At 41.3% G+C, this 12,175-nt stretch overlaps 1 protein-coding gene across 18 annotated transcripts in view; it reads left to right on the top strand.

Annotated features, from left to right (window-relative positions):
* The window catches only part of kcnt1b (potassium sodium-activated channel subfamily T member 1b), a 40,208-nt gene that overhangs the window by 19,853 nt on the left and 8,180 nt on the right, over positions 1-12,175 (top strand). For 12 of the 18 annotated variants that reach the window (XR_008950464.1, XR_008950463.1, XM_057031991.1 and 9 more), the window contains 20 exons: positions 1,041-1,120; positions 2,391-2,499; positions 2,714-2,770; positions 2,866-2,914; positions 3,105-3,164; positions 3,743-3,817; positions 3,919-4,002; positions 4,935-5,029; positions 5,872-6,052; positions 6,398-6,562; positions 6,967-7,103; positions 7,719-7,782; positions 7,938-8,046; positions 8,125-8,233; positions 8,989-9,138; positions 9,244-9,479; positions 9,667-9,687; positions 10,132-10,345; positions 11,182-11,287; positions 11,399-11,571. Coding sequence is in view for 16 of the 18 variants with exons in the window: in XM_057031991.1 (XP_056887971.1) it covers positions 1,041-1,120; positions 2,391-2,499; positions 2,714-2,770; positions 2,866-2,914; positions 3,105-3,164; positions 3,743-3,817; positions 3,919-4,002; positions 4,935-5,029; positions 5,872-6,052; positions 6,398-6,562; positions 6,967-7,103; positions 7,719-7,782; positions 7,938-8,046; positions 8,125-8,233; positions 8,989-9,138; positions 9,244-9,479; positions 9,667-9,687; positions 10,132-10,345; positions 11,182-11,287; positions 11,399-11,571 (2,274 nt within the window). In the remaining 2 variants the exon portion in view is untranslated. The remainder of the gene's footprint in view (positions 1-1,040; positions 1,121-2,390; positions 2,500-2,713; positions 2,771-2,865; positions 2,915-3,104; positions 3,165-3,742; positions 3,818-3,918; positions 4,003-4,934; positions 5,030-5,871; positions 6,053-6,397; positions 6,563-6,966; positions 7,104-7,718; positions 7,783-7,937; positions 8,047-8,124; positions 8,234-8,988; positions 9,139-9,243; positions 9,480-9,666; positions 9,688-10,131; positions 10,346-11,181; positions 11,288-11,398; positions 11,572-12,175) is intronic. The other 6 variants (XM_057031990.1, XM_057032005.1, XM_057032001.1 and 3 more) reach the window with 1 other exon arrangement.

Here is a 12,175-nt window from a genome sequence, read left to right on the forward strand (position 1 = left end):
GTTACCGAGGAGACGATGGTGAAAGAGAAAGGGAGGGAGAGTGGTCGGGAGGAAGGGAACAGAATGGCAAATACATCAGTTCTGGTTTCTGCCTATACTCCTTATCTACACATATATTGCTTCCATAGGAATCAACTTCTGTAATTGCCTGCCTGTTCTCCTTCTCTCGGACAAGAATCGAGGCCCTGTGAGTCCTTGTTGTAACCTTGAATCAATTAGTCCTCGCCCCCCTCATTACTGTCAACACTATACGTTGCAGAACCTATTAATAGCCTATAGAGCTGCTTGCATTCACATTACTCAGGTATTTGGTCAAGGCCCAAATCATATTGATGGAGTCTTAATGCTCATTAATGTCCACATTTATGCATTTGAATTTAATCCAGTTGATAATGCTGCACCCATTAAACAAATAGGCAATGTGATTTATTTTGTGAGCAGGTTCTAAATGTGTATAAAATATTTAGAATAAACAGGATGACTGATGTTTACTGGTTGCAATTTGCAATGCTTCTTTCTCCCAATATGGATTTCTGTCCCTGGAGACAAATTTAGGCCGCTTACATCGGGTTGCAATATCTATTCTCTTCAGAAAATATATGCATCACATAAAGTGTTCCATTAATGGGTGTAATTTGGATTATTGTTGTTTGGATCTTTTACATTAGAATTCAATTTCATTGGTGTTTTTTTTTTCTTTTTACACTATGAGGGGAAACTGTAGATAATGACCAGTGCTAAATGGAAGGTAATTGTGTTATTTAAAAAGGAAATACAGCTTTTCGCTCTCCATTAGCTTTGCCACAATCCTGGAAATCTGTTTGCATTTTCTGACCACCTCTGCCAGATTGCACCCAGTGCCAAGCTTGCTAATGTGCAGTGACCTTTAAAGCTTTAAATTGAGTCTCAACAGGAGCCGTTCCTCAAACACCTGCGTTGTTTTCATTTATTGTTTTACACTTTTCAGAAATTTCAGTGCATGTGGCTGAGAGCGTTGCACGCCCAGGTTTATGCTGATGCTATGTGGCTGTGCTCCGCAGGGTGCAGGTGGAGTTCTACGTGAATGAAAACACCTTCAAGGAGAGGCTGAAGCTTTTCTTCATTAAAAACCAAAGGTCAAGTAAGTACATCTGACAGGAGGTATCAGAAGATTCTTCTCTCTTCCAAGAGAGAATACCTAACACTGGCTGATGCTAGTCCTCATAGTTATAAATGGCTAAAGGAAAACGTGTGCACGTGCAAATCGTTGGTGGTCCAGCTCAGTGTTTTTGGTGGATCGATTACATGTAGTAAAAGTGAGAGCCACATGAAGGATTTGTCTGTCAGAAGATTGGCAGGAAACTGACTTTGATGGTGCCCCACTGACGCTGTCTTTCCTCATCCTGCGCTTTGATATGTCACAACAAGAGTGCAAAGGAAATGTCAGACCTGGCTGCAGGGAATCTTCGCTGTAGCCTGTTGCAAAACCGTTAGTCCACCTTTAAATCATTTTGATATTGACGCTGGTCTCTGGTGAATAGGTCACGTCATGACAGATTAGAGAGCCACAATGGTTAATTTGGTTTAATTCAGCCACCCTCACCCTCTGGCTAACCAGCATAAGGGCTAACAGCTTCCTGTTTTCATGGTAGACAAATATGTACATTTCTTTACTTTCCAAACAGGAAACGGTGATTTCAAAATAACCAATAGCTCTTGTCGTCCGCAGCCATCATCAGTTGTTAATTGCTTGCAGGTCTTTGTCGCATTGAAACCATGGTGATGCTGTGCAACCGTGAGAGGACTTAAAAGTTGTGCATCAGGGGAAACCAGTTGTGACAGGCAGCTAAAGTAGCACGAAACTCTACTGGCTGTGTCTGAAATCCCACACTCGTTCCCTATTCTCTCCTCTCTCCATAGGGAGTCGGCGGTGCACTCGCTGATAAGCAGAAATTCAGTATTGGGACTCTTATGTGCGTCTTATATGCACCTTTTGAGTGATTTCATTTTTTTCCTACTTATTGAATAAATATAACACACTCTCTGGCCGCTTGTCAATGTGCTATTATGTCATTACTACTGATCTTAATAATTAATGATTAGCATCGTGTCTAGCTTCTCGCCTACATCTGCAAAGGATGGTGGGTTATATTGCTTTGTTAGGGAGCCAATACTTTTTAAAAATGATCCTTAAGTAATTGATCCTTACTTCACATTCGGACACCCTACAAAATGGCATAGACCCTACTGAGTGCACTATATAGGATATAGGAGGTGGTTTTCCGACACAGTGCTTTGGGGCCTTCAACAGTTAAACTATTGTATCCCTCAGTAGAACAAGAAGTAAGAGGATTGTCTGAAATGTAGATATCTACACGTGGATGTGTCAGGTAATGCATTTTAACTCACAGGCCTGAGAATCCGTCTCTTCAACTTCTCACTGAAGATCCTGACCTGTGCCCTCTATATACTGAGAGTCAGCCTGGATAACCCCAACTTCAACGCCAGCCCATGGGCATGGTGCGTCCTCTTATGCTCTACAGCGTATCCCAGTACAAATATATCATTTCCTTACACTGTTATCATATCGTCAGGCATGATTTTGCTTTAAATATTAATAATGCTTTTTTGTATTTGTCCACAGCAACATACATGTATGCACATATATCACATAATTGTTCATTATATTTAATATTTGATTCATATTTCATGGTTGCGACCTTTCTCCACATAGTGCTGCGTGCCGAAATAACACTGGGCTAAATGTGACAGAGTCATCAAAAATAAACTGGTATGTGTCATTCAGAAATCCACTTCAAGACGGCCTGAAAGATATTGTGTTAATGTGCATTTACATACAAATGTGTTCTTTTTCATGGTTTACAGGGAGTTGATTTTCTGGGTAAACAGACGAGATCCACTGTGGGCAATACAGGTGAGAGATTCCGCTTTCATTCAACCTGAACATAAATCAAATTCCACTGCAACGCTTAATGCAGCGAACGATTCAGTTGGGGGGCGTTTATTGGATGAAACATCACAGAGAACGGCGGTTCCCCAGAGACGGGTGAAAAGCCCGAAGTGGTGAAATTGCTGTTGTTAGTTTCCTTTATCTTCTCCTGCAGGTGACGGTGGCCTTAATCAGTTTTTTGGAGACCATGCTTATTACTTATCTGAGCTACAAGGTAAGAGCCTGGTCCTCAGCACGCACCCTCTCATTTTTTAAATCAGTGCTTATTTAACTTTCTCCAACTACCGAGCGTCTGAAAGGACATTTTGACACTTGCCACTAAACACGATAACATTCAAGTTTGTAAAACTCAGTGCAAACTTTTTTTAAAAAATTTATATTGTATTATGTGAACACAAAAATAGGTTTTTCCTCCATTTATAACACAAATAATTCAGCAGGCAACCTTGTACTGCACACATCTCCTAAATCAGAGCACAGCGGAGAACACGGCGTCGTATATAAAGTTCAAAGATTAATAAAATCATGAATAATATATTGATGTTATGAAATAAAGCTATTTAAGGATGCGCCCCTGTGCCATTTCTTGACCCATTATTAAATGGTGCTCTCATCCAGCTCAGTCTAAATATACCAACGAGATTTATATTTTAAATTGAGTAATGAATATTTCACAGTATAGCTGTTTCTTATGGAGTAATATATTCTTTTCACAGCTGACCTGTTTGACGTTGGCTGTATTAACGCTACAATGTTACTCTTGGTTATTTTCCATCTGATTGACTTCTTTAGGGGAACATTTGCGAGCAGATGTTCCAGATATCCTTCATATTGGAGATGATCAACACAGTGCCATTTATAATCACAGTGAGTGGGGACTCTATGTCATTTATAAAGTCTTTATAAACCTACCAAGGACATTTGTTTAATATATAATATTAAATTGTTTAACGGCTTTGTCCTTTCAGATTTTCTGGCATCCTTTGAAAAACATATTTGTTCCCGTATTTCTTAATTGCTGGCTTGCCAAAGGTGCCCTGGAGAACATGATTGTAAGTGCAATGTCCAAAAGCCACCGATGGCTTCATGATTCCGTGATATATCCTCAGACCGCCAATTAGAAGGTCCTCAGGCACTGAGTGAGGATAGAGTGTCAGAAAAACCAATCTACAACCTTCATTCTGATCTCCAGTTGTAGCTACAGTAGATTGTGTACCACAGCTGACACTGATACCGGGCTATTAAAGTACTGCGGGTGCTGTGTGTGTGCTACATTAACTGCCACTTTCTTTTATTTTCAAGCTTGCACCTTCTTGTGCCAGTGAATCTAATTAAATTCACTGTTTCTAAAGGCCTTGAATTGCTTGCTGTAGCTGCAGGGCTGTAGAGCCAGAGTTGTTACCATAACAGCGATTATAACGGCAGTTTTGCCCCCTTCTGCTCTGTAGGCACAATGACAGCCCGCCGGTCAATGTGAGTGTCCACACTTAGATTTAGAGAAAAACACTGCAGATGGGGTTCGAAGAGAAGGCACGATTTTAAAAAAACACCAATTCTGCACACGAGTCTGGTGTTGTATCAATATTGTGCCGGGCTTAGGATAAGCCCAAATGTTCGCTACATGGTATTGAAAGCAATTAGGTGACATCCAGCTGGTGTAGTATGCTGTGATTCAAATGAGCCCACGACAGCGGTACAGGCTCATTCCAAGGCTGTAGCTTGACAGATGGCGTGGTCTGAAGCAGAGCTCGCCAAACATGGTCAAACTGGAGTGACAGTTTGTGCAGGCACCGATGGGCTGTGGAAGTGGAAGAACTGAAAAGTAGCCATGAGCTACATATCGAAACATTATGCAAATGAGCAAGAAATTGACTTTTCTCAACATTCATAATACAGAGCTCCAAAACTTGCATATATTTTGTAAACCAGTCAGTGGTCTGCCGGTTGGCTCCGTATAATCTAATAACTTTTCCCATAACCTCAGAATGACTTCCACCGGGCCATCCAGAGGACCCATTCTGCTATGTTCAACCAGGTGTTCATTCTCATCTGCACCTTGCTGTGTCTAGTTTTCACCGGGTGAGTAAAGCACTCTTGTCACCATTTAACACATTCCTAACCCTTGGGGCTTTTAAGGCCTGTGTGCTGGCCCGACGGGGAAACAATCTAAGCGCATGTAATTGACTGTATAATTGGAAGAATATTATATTTCTTGTGCTGAAAGTGGCACACGGTGCAGTTTTGCTGGCTGGGTTAAGGGAAAAACGCCTGGAAAATCCTTGAAATCATAACACTATATAAAGCATGAATGGTAGCTAATACTATAAAGAGTTCTCTTACAGGCTGGTAAATAAAAATAAAATGAATATGGTTTGTTTTTAATTGTAGATGTACAAATTCTTTCTTTTGTTGCCTTGATTTTAATCCAGTTATTCATGGCAATGCAGACAGGTTGGTGATTAAACAAATGAATTCACAGTTGGGCAATGAAAAAAAACATCACAATGACTGAGTTCTGCACACATGAGTCTCAGAATCTGAGCTGTCACTCGAGTTTTGGACTTTTGGCAGCCTCTTTGTGTCATGTTCTTTGTGTCTCCATTAAGAATCAAAATGGATTTTTCTTCACTTCTAATTTATTCCCATTTTTCAAGAGCTTTTAAAGCAGTCACAAAAAAAGTTCCTCTTTTATTTTATGCTACCTCTGTTCTACCACTCTTGAACATTGAACATTTCCAAAGCCGCAAGATTTCATAACATCTAACAAATGAACGAACACAAAAGTATTACGAATTTCCACTGAAAAAGTAATCCCCAAGTGTGTACTATAAATGATGAGGGAGATTCATCACGTAAAGCGACTATGGTGGCAGAGAGGAGATGAAGTAATGCCTTTATATCTTTGTATAATTCTTCTACAGAGCTTGTGGCATCCAGCATTTGGAAAGAGCTGGAAAACAACTTTCCTTGTTTGACTCCTTTTATTTCTGTATCGTCACCTTCTCCACGGTTGGCTATGGGGACGTCACGCCCCAGATCTGGCCCTCCCAGCTGCTCGTGGTCATTCTCATTTGCGTTGCCTTGGTGGTGCTCCCACTGCAGGTGAGCTCAGGGCATTTGGAGCTGGCTCTGTGGATTTATTCTTCAAATGATAAATGATGTTTTACAGCTGCTATCACAGTTCCATCAGCAATTTTCTACTCGCCAACAAAATGTCCAGATTGAACTAAAGTGATCCATGGATGGTTACTGTTTGAGTTATTGTTTTTTTAGTACAATTTATTCATATCAAATCTTCTGGTGTGTTTACTGTTCCTCCAGAGAAAATTGGATTGGTAATAGAATTCTACTCCTTTTTTTTGCAAGCTGCACTTTTGGAACTTTTTATTCCTTTTTTCCCGATTTTGTTGAGTTTGTCACAACATCACGGTCTTTCCGTCATTTTAGTTTGAAGAACTAGCATACCTCTGGATGGAGAGCCAGAAGTTAGGAGGGAACTATAGCCGACACAGGGCTCAAACTGAGAAGCATGTGGTGTTATGTGTCAGCTCACTGAAGATCGACCTACTGATGGATTTCCTCAATGAGTTCTATGCTCATCCTAGACTACAGGTACTGAAGCTCACCTATGCTCTGTGTCTGTATTTACAAATTAGCATCTGCTACTGTTGTATATTTAATGTGAACTCATTTGCTTGCATGCTCGCATCGATGCATCCTTCAGCTTAAGCAAACCAACTCATTTGGCCCCGGGAAAGTGCAATTTCTTCTTCTGTTAGGCAGCAGCTGCATGCAATGGGTTCCAGAAAAGGAAAAAAAAATCTCCCCATGATATTTTGCCAATTCTGACTGATGTGCATGTACATGGACCTCTCATGCTCACAACCACCACACAGTATCTGATTTGGGACTAAATGTAATATACACCGTTTGCGTTTTCCTTGAACGTTTCAATTTTTGCCGCTTCTGTTACTGGAGAATTTAATTCCATTTAATTTTGTATGTCTTGCTCGCAGGACTATTATGTGGTGATCTTGTGTCCAACCGAGATGGACATTCAGGTTCGCCGTATCCTCCAAATCCCTTTGTGGTCTCAGAGGGTCATCTACCTTCAAGGTTCTGCCCTCAAAGACCAGGATCTAATGAGGGCCAAGTGAGTGGAAGCGTGCAGTTATTTGATTCGACCAACTGTGCACATTTGTGACATTTAACAAAATTGGGCAATTTTGCCCAATAATACTCTTTCATTGCTTAAGTGCTGGCAATTCAATTTCAGTTGAGCAGAAAATCTATAGCTGATTTATTTTAAGAACTAAATAACTGTATGTTTAACTCCTCTATTGTTGCTGTGCTGTGCTTTGTGTAATGAGATTTTTATTATCCCACACAATCTTCTGTTTGACTCACAGGCTACAAATCATTGTGAGCTGAACGCTATTGTCCCAGCAATATGTCCCTATGTGACTTGGCACCAGAATTCTCCTTAATGATTCCACTGCTGCTGTGTTAGGAGCCAGCTTCATCAAGGCACTATACTGGCTGAAATCACACATCAGTCCCGTAAATGCACCCGCGTTCTACCAAGAATAATTGCTGCCACCCCCTCGTGATCCTATCACATCTGAAAAAAGCAGATTGTTTTCATCGACTGTGGGAGTTTCAGCCATTGTCACGGGACATTAAAATTCCTCCAAAATTCTCTTTGTTCTGCAGACACAACTGATCCTTCCCATCATAATGCCTGTTTTTAATTTCTGTCGATCCTCAGGATGGATGATGCTGAGGCCTGCTTCATCCTCAGCAGCAGGAACGAGGTCGATCGAACTGCTGCTGTGAGTCATATTCATAATAGTAAAAAAACAACATAGTTTTCTTCACAATGTGGTTCCTTCCTGAATCAGCAGAGATCAGTCAATGAAAGGTCAAGATGTATCCTCTGCTTTGAAATACAAATTGTTTTTTTCCTTCTTCATTTCTTCTTCTGCAGGATCACCAGACTATTTTGAGAGCCTGGGCTGCAAAAGACTTTGCTCCAAACTGTCCTCTTTATGTCCAGATCCTCAAACCGGAAAATAAATTCCATGTTAAATTTGCAGGCAAGTACCAACACGCAGCCACCATAAGGCATGAAAGAGGGTCCTAAATCCAATGGATGATGTCATTGTTTCCATTAGATCATGTTGTCTGCGAAGAGGAGTTCAAATATGCCATGTTGGCTCTGAACTGTGTATGTCCGGCCACGTCTACCTTAGTCACACTCCTGGTTCACACCTCCAGAGGACAGTGAGTGCTAAACTCTCTCTTGGCTTGTGTGACTTGACAATGATTTCCTCTGTTACTGTGTATATTATTGATTTGTTGGATTGAGTACATCACACATGGTTAACAGGGGAGAGGTGATTGATGCTCCTTTAGCAGAGCATCTGCAGACTGGATTTGATTTTACTGTCCTGAAAATGAGTACAATAAATTTATCACCACAGAAACACATCACTGTCAAGTTTATAAATATCAGCCTGCTACAGGCATTAGATCCAGTAATGATTTGGCATTCTGGGTGAGATAACCACCTTATATATCTTCACTGCTGTCCGCTGCAGTCAGCACACACATTTTAATTTCCACTCCTTGTACTGGCCAGTGGCTATAAAGGTGACAGGAATGAGTATAGATTTTTCTATGGCAGCTCTAAATTTAAACACTCAAACCGAGTTAAAGTGGGGGAGGATAAAAACTACCTGACTTAAAAGATGCAAGCCTTTTTTCACCTCACCCTCTCAATTTCTTGGAGACAAAGGTGTTGTGGAGGTCCAGACGTGTTTGTCAGTCTGTGACAAAATGAGAGTTGCATTAGTAATACCTTTAAATCAATGGTGGCTTCTTCAAAGAACAGAATTGGGCCATTATAACAACGGGAAATCAATCAATCAAAGCAGATCATGCTTCATTTTAATATTTAATTCAACTTGAATGGACTCTTAGGAGCTAAATGTCATGTTTCTCCAGGTTAGCCTATAACTTTTGTGATTCTATTCTAGGGAAGGACAACTGTCACCAGAGCAATGGCAAAGGACGTATGGACGCTGCTCTGGAAACGAGGTCTATCACATCCGACTGTGCGACAGCAAGTTCTTTGGGGAGTACGATGGGAAAAGCTTCACCTACGCATCCTTCCACGCCCATAAGAAGTTAGCAAATCCTTTACTGCATTGATCTAGTCTTGTTGTTGGCACTTTGTAGCTAATATTTGGGAACAAAACAATGAGAGCTGTGATTTTATTTTCCTACTCTAGGTATGGTGTGTGTTTGATCGGAGTGAAAAGAGAGGACAACAAGAGCATTCTCCTGAACCCTGGCCCCCGGCACATCATGGCCTCCACCGACACTTGCTACTACATCAACATCACCAAGGAGGAGAACTCGGCATTCATCTTCAAACAAGAGGAAAAGCACAACAAGGGCCTCCCCCTCACAGGCCTCTATGACGCCCCCTCCAGACTGCCAGTGCACAGCATCATTGCCAGCATGGGTAAGATCGAAAACCTGAGGCACCAAACATATCTGCTGTCAGTCCTGCAAACACAGTAGGGGGATGAAGTGTCTGTCTCTGGGATGCTGAATGCTTCTGCTGGCTGCATGATACTTTTTTTCTGACATGCATTCTTACTTTCTTGGCTGACGTTACCGTGTCGTGCTTTTTCTTTGACCTGTGAAAGTTGATCAGACTGCTTCGTTTGGTAAGTTTATGCATATGAATGCATGCATCATCCCCCCACCCCCCCCCCCGATTATTTCAATAGTATCGAACAGTTCACAGATTTCATGTGGAAGACACAATAATTTTAATTATTTTCCGAGTTGCTAAATTAGATTTTTCTTAAGTGAGCTGTTTTTCCATCACATTTTCATCAATCACATGTGTATAAATATGTTATATATTTGTTCTAGCTATATCCTACGTATTACCACTATGGTGTTTGTTATCGATATAAATGAAAAGGGTTGTCAGCATTTGCATGTCAATTTGAGGAAGATTGAATAGACAGAATCTTTATTGTCAAGGTCATGCTAAGCTGAGCTGAGACTGCTGATGCTTGTTGCTGACAGAATATTGCATTATATGTTGTATGTTTCTTCTAAACGACCATCTAGTTCGGTGCTAATTTGGATGTGATTTTCAGGGACTGTTGCCATAGATCTACAGAACCCCGATCCCCCAGAAGAAAGCGGCAAGCTGGCGTTGCCGACAGAGAACGGCGCAGGAAGCCGGAGGCCGAGCATTGCACCCGTCCTAGAAATCGCAGACTCCTCCGCCATTCTGCCCTGCGACCTTCTCAGTGATCAATCTGAGGATGAAGCCAACCAGTCAGACGAGGAGGGCTCTGTCGGGTCTGAGTAAGTGACTTCGTCATGGGTGGAATATTAGAAACACCACCTATACTTCAGTAGAAAGGATCTGTATAGAATTGTATGAACCCAGATGGATTAAATGGTGAAATGTCTTGATAGCGTGAACATGACTGATCAAACCTTCCCTTTCTCCCCTACTTCATGTCCAGCAGTTGTATAAAAGAAGGCTGTGAGTGTGATAGGTGTGTAGGGTCCATATAGAGGGATTCAGGACCGTTACCTTTCCTACTACTCCTAAGCTGTTGTTCGCAGCACAGATGTAACAGACAGTTCCTCAGATCCTGATCTGCTGTCTCCGTTCCTCTGGGCCATGAAATGTGTTTTCTTCTTAACAGTTGTCAGCCTCATTAGTTGGGAGGGATTGAAATCAATGGGCTGTCTGCAGGAGACGTGCGGCTCAGCTGAAGATCCCACAGCGCCATCATGTGGCTGCCAGGACGTGGTTGCATCTCCACAGAAAGCAGCGTGTAGAACAGCAGTCTGGAGGGCTTCCTGATAACCAATTTAGATAATTGCATATAGCAAAAGACAGATCAGAGGGCTATTGAACTAAATTGGCATGCTCTGATGCAAATCAAATTGAAAATGATTACATCTCAGCAACTTAAACTGAACTTGTTGTAAAAGAGAAACGCTGTAGTTCTCTAAATGTAATAATAATGGGATCAATCATCGATTCTTTGTCAAGTGCCAACATTTATACCATCATGTCATTCCCTCGCCAACACATCAGTAACAGTCCTGCAGTATATTTTCTGCCATCTAAGTTAGATTATCATTCCAGATATGGGCTCGATGGGCTTTTGTGTTTGTTTTGTCAGTTTTGTGAAGGGCTACCCTCCCAACTCGCCCTACATCGGCAGCTCTCCCACATTGTGCCACCTCCTGCCACAGAAAGCTCCATTCTGCTGCCTCCGCCTGGACAAGGTGAATTGACCAACACACACACACACCGGAAACAACACAGTGAGACACACAGACTTAAAGTTGAGTAACCAGATCAGCGTCTGTCTATGACTTTGTTACCTTGTTATTCAGGGCTGTACGCATAACAGCTTTGAGGATGCCAAGGCCTACGGCTTCAAGAATAAGTTGATTATAGTTTCTGCTGAGACGGCAGGAAATGGTCTCTACAATTTCATTGTCCCTCTTCGCGCTTACTATCGGCCCAGGAAGGAGCTGAACCCAATAGTGCTGCTGCTGGACTACCCGTAAGTTTTACACATGAACTCTTTCCAACCATGAGTTTGCTACCTTATCAGAGGGATGTTGAAATATTCTTAATGTTGAGAATACATTCTATAGGAAATTACATCTTAACCAGGGACCATTGCTATAGGCAGCAGACCTCTCCTCCCCAATATTCTGATTAGAATATAGGTGGTGCTTAAAGACAACAAACCTATACATTTTAATGTCCTGAACTGGTTCTGCTGATATTCGTATATTTTTAATGTGTAGAAAATCAAGACGCTTTCAGAACTAGAAAAATAACACATACATTATTAATGTAAAAATAAAGAAGTACATAGAAAATGCATAGAACTCAATTGAAATTTCAAAGAAATGTGCATCTCCTTGGCCATTACTGTGTTATTTTATTCATTTATGGACATGTGTAGGTGCAAGGCATCAAATATATGTGTTTTAATGCAATACAGTGTTATAGTCTATATGCAAACTGCATTCAAGTAGAAAATCAATCACAACTGGCAATATGGGCACGCGTTACTTCAACTATTTTTCTTTTTAAATTATTCATAAGGTACACTGCATATGCTGTGTGTGTGTGTGTGTGTGTGTGAGTGTGAGTGT

Source organism: Takifugu flavidus, chromosome 5, assembly GCF_003711565.1.
Source record: "Takifugu flavidus isolate HTHZ2018 chromosome 5, ASM371156v2, whole genome shotgun sequence".
Classification (NCBI taxonomy): domain Eukaryota; kingdom Metazoa; phylum Chordata; class Actinopteri; order Tetraodontiformes; family Tetraodontidae; genus Takifugu; species Takifugu flavidus.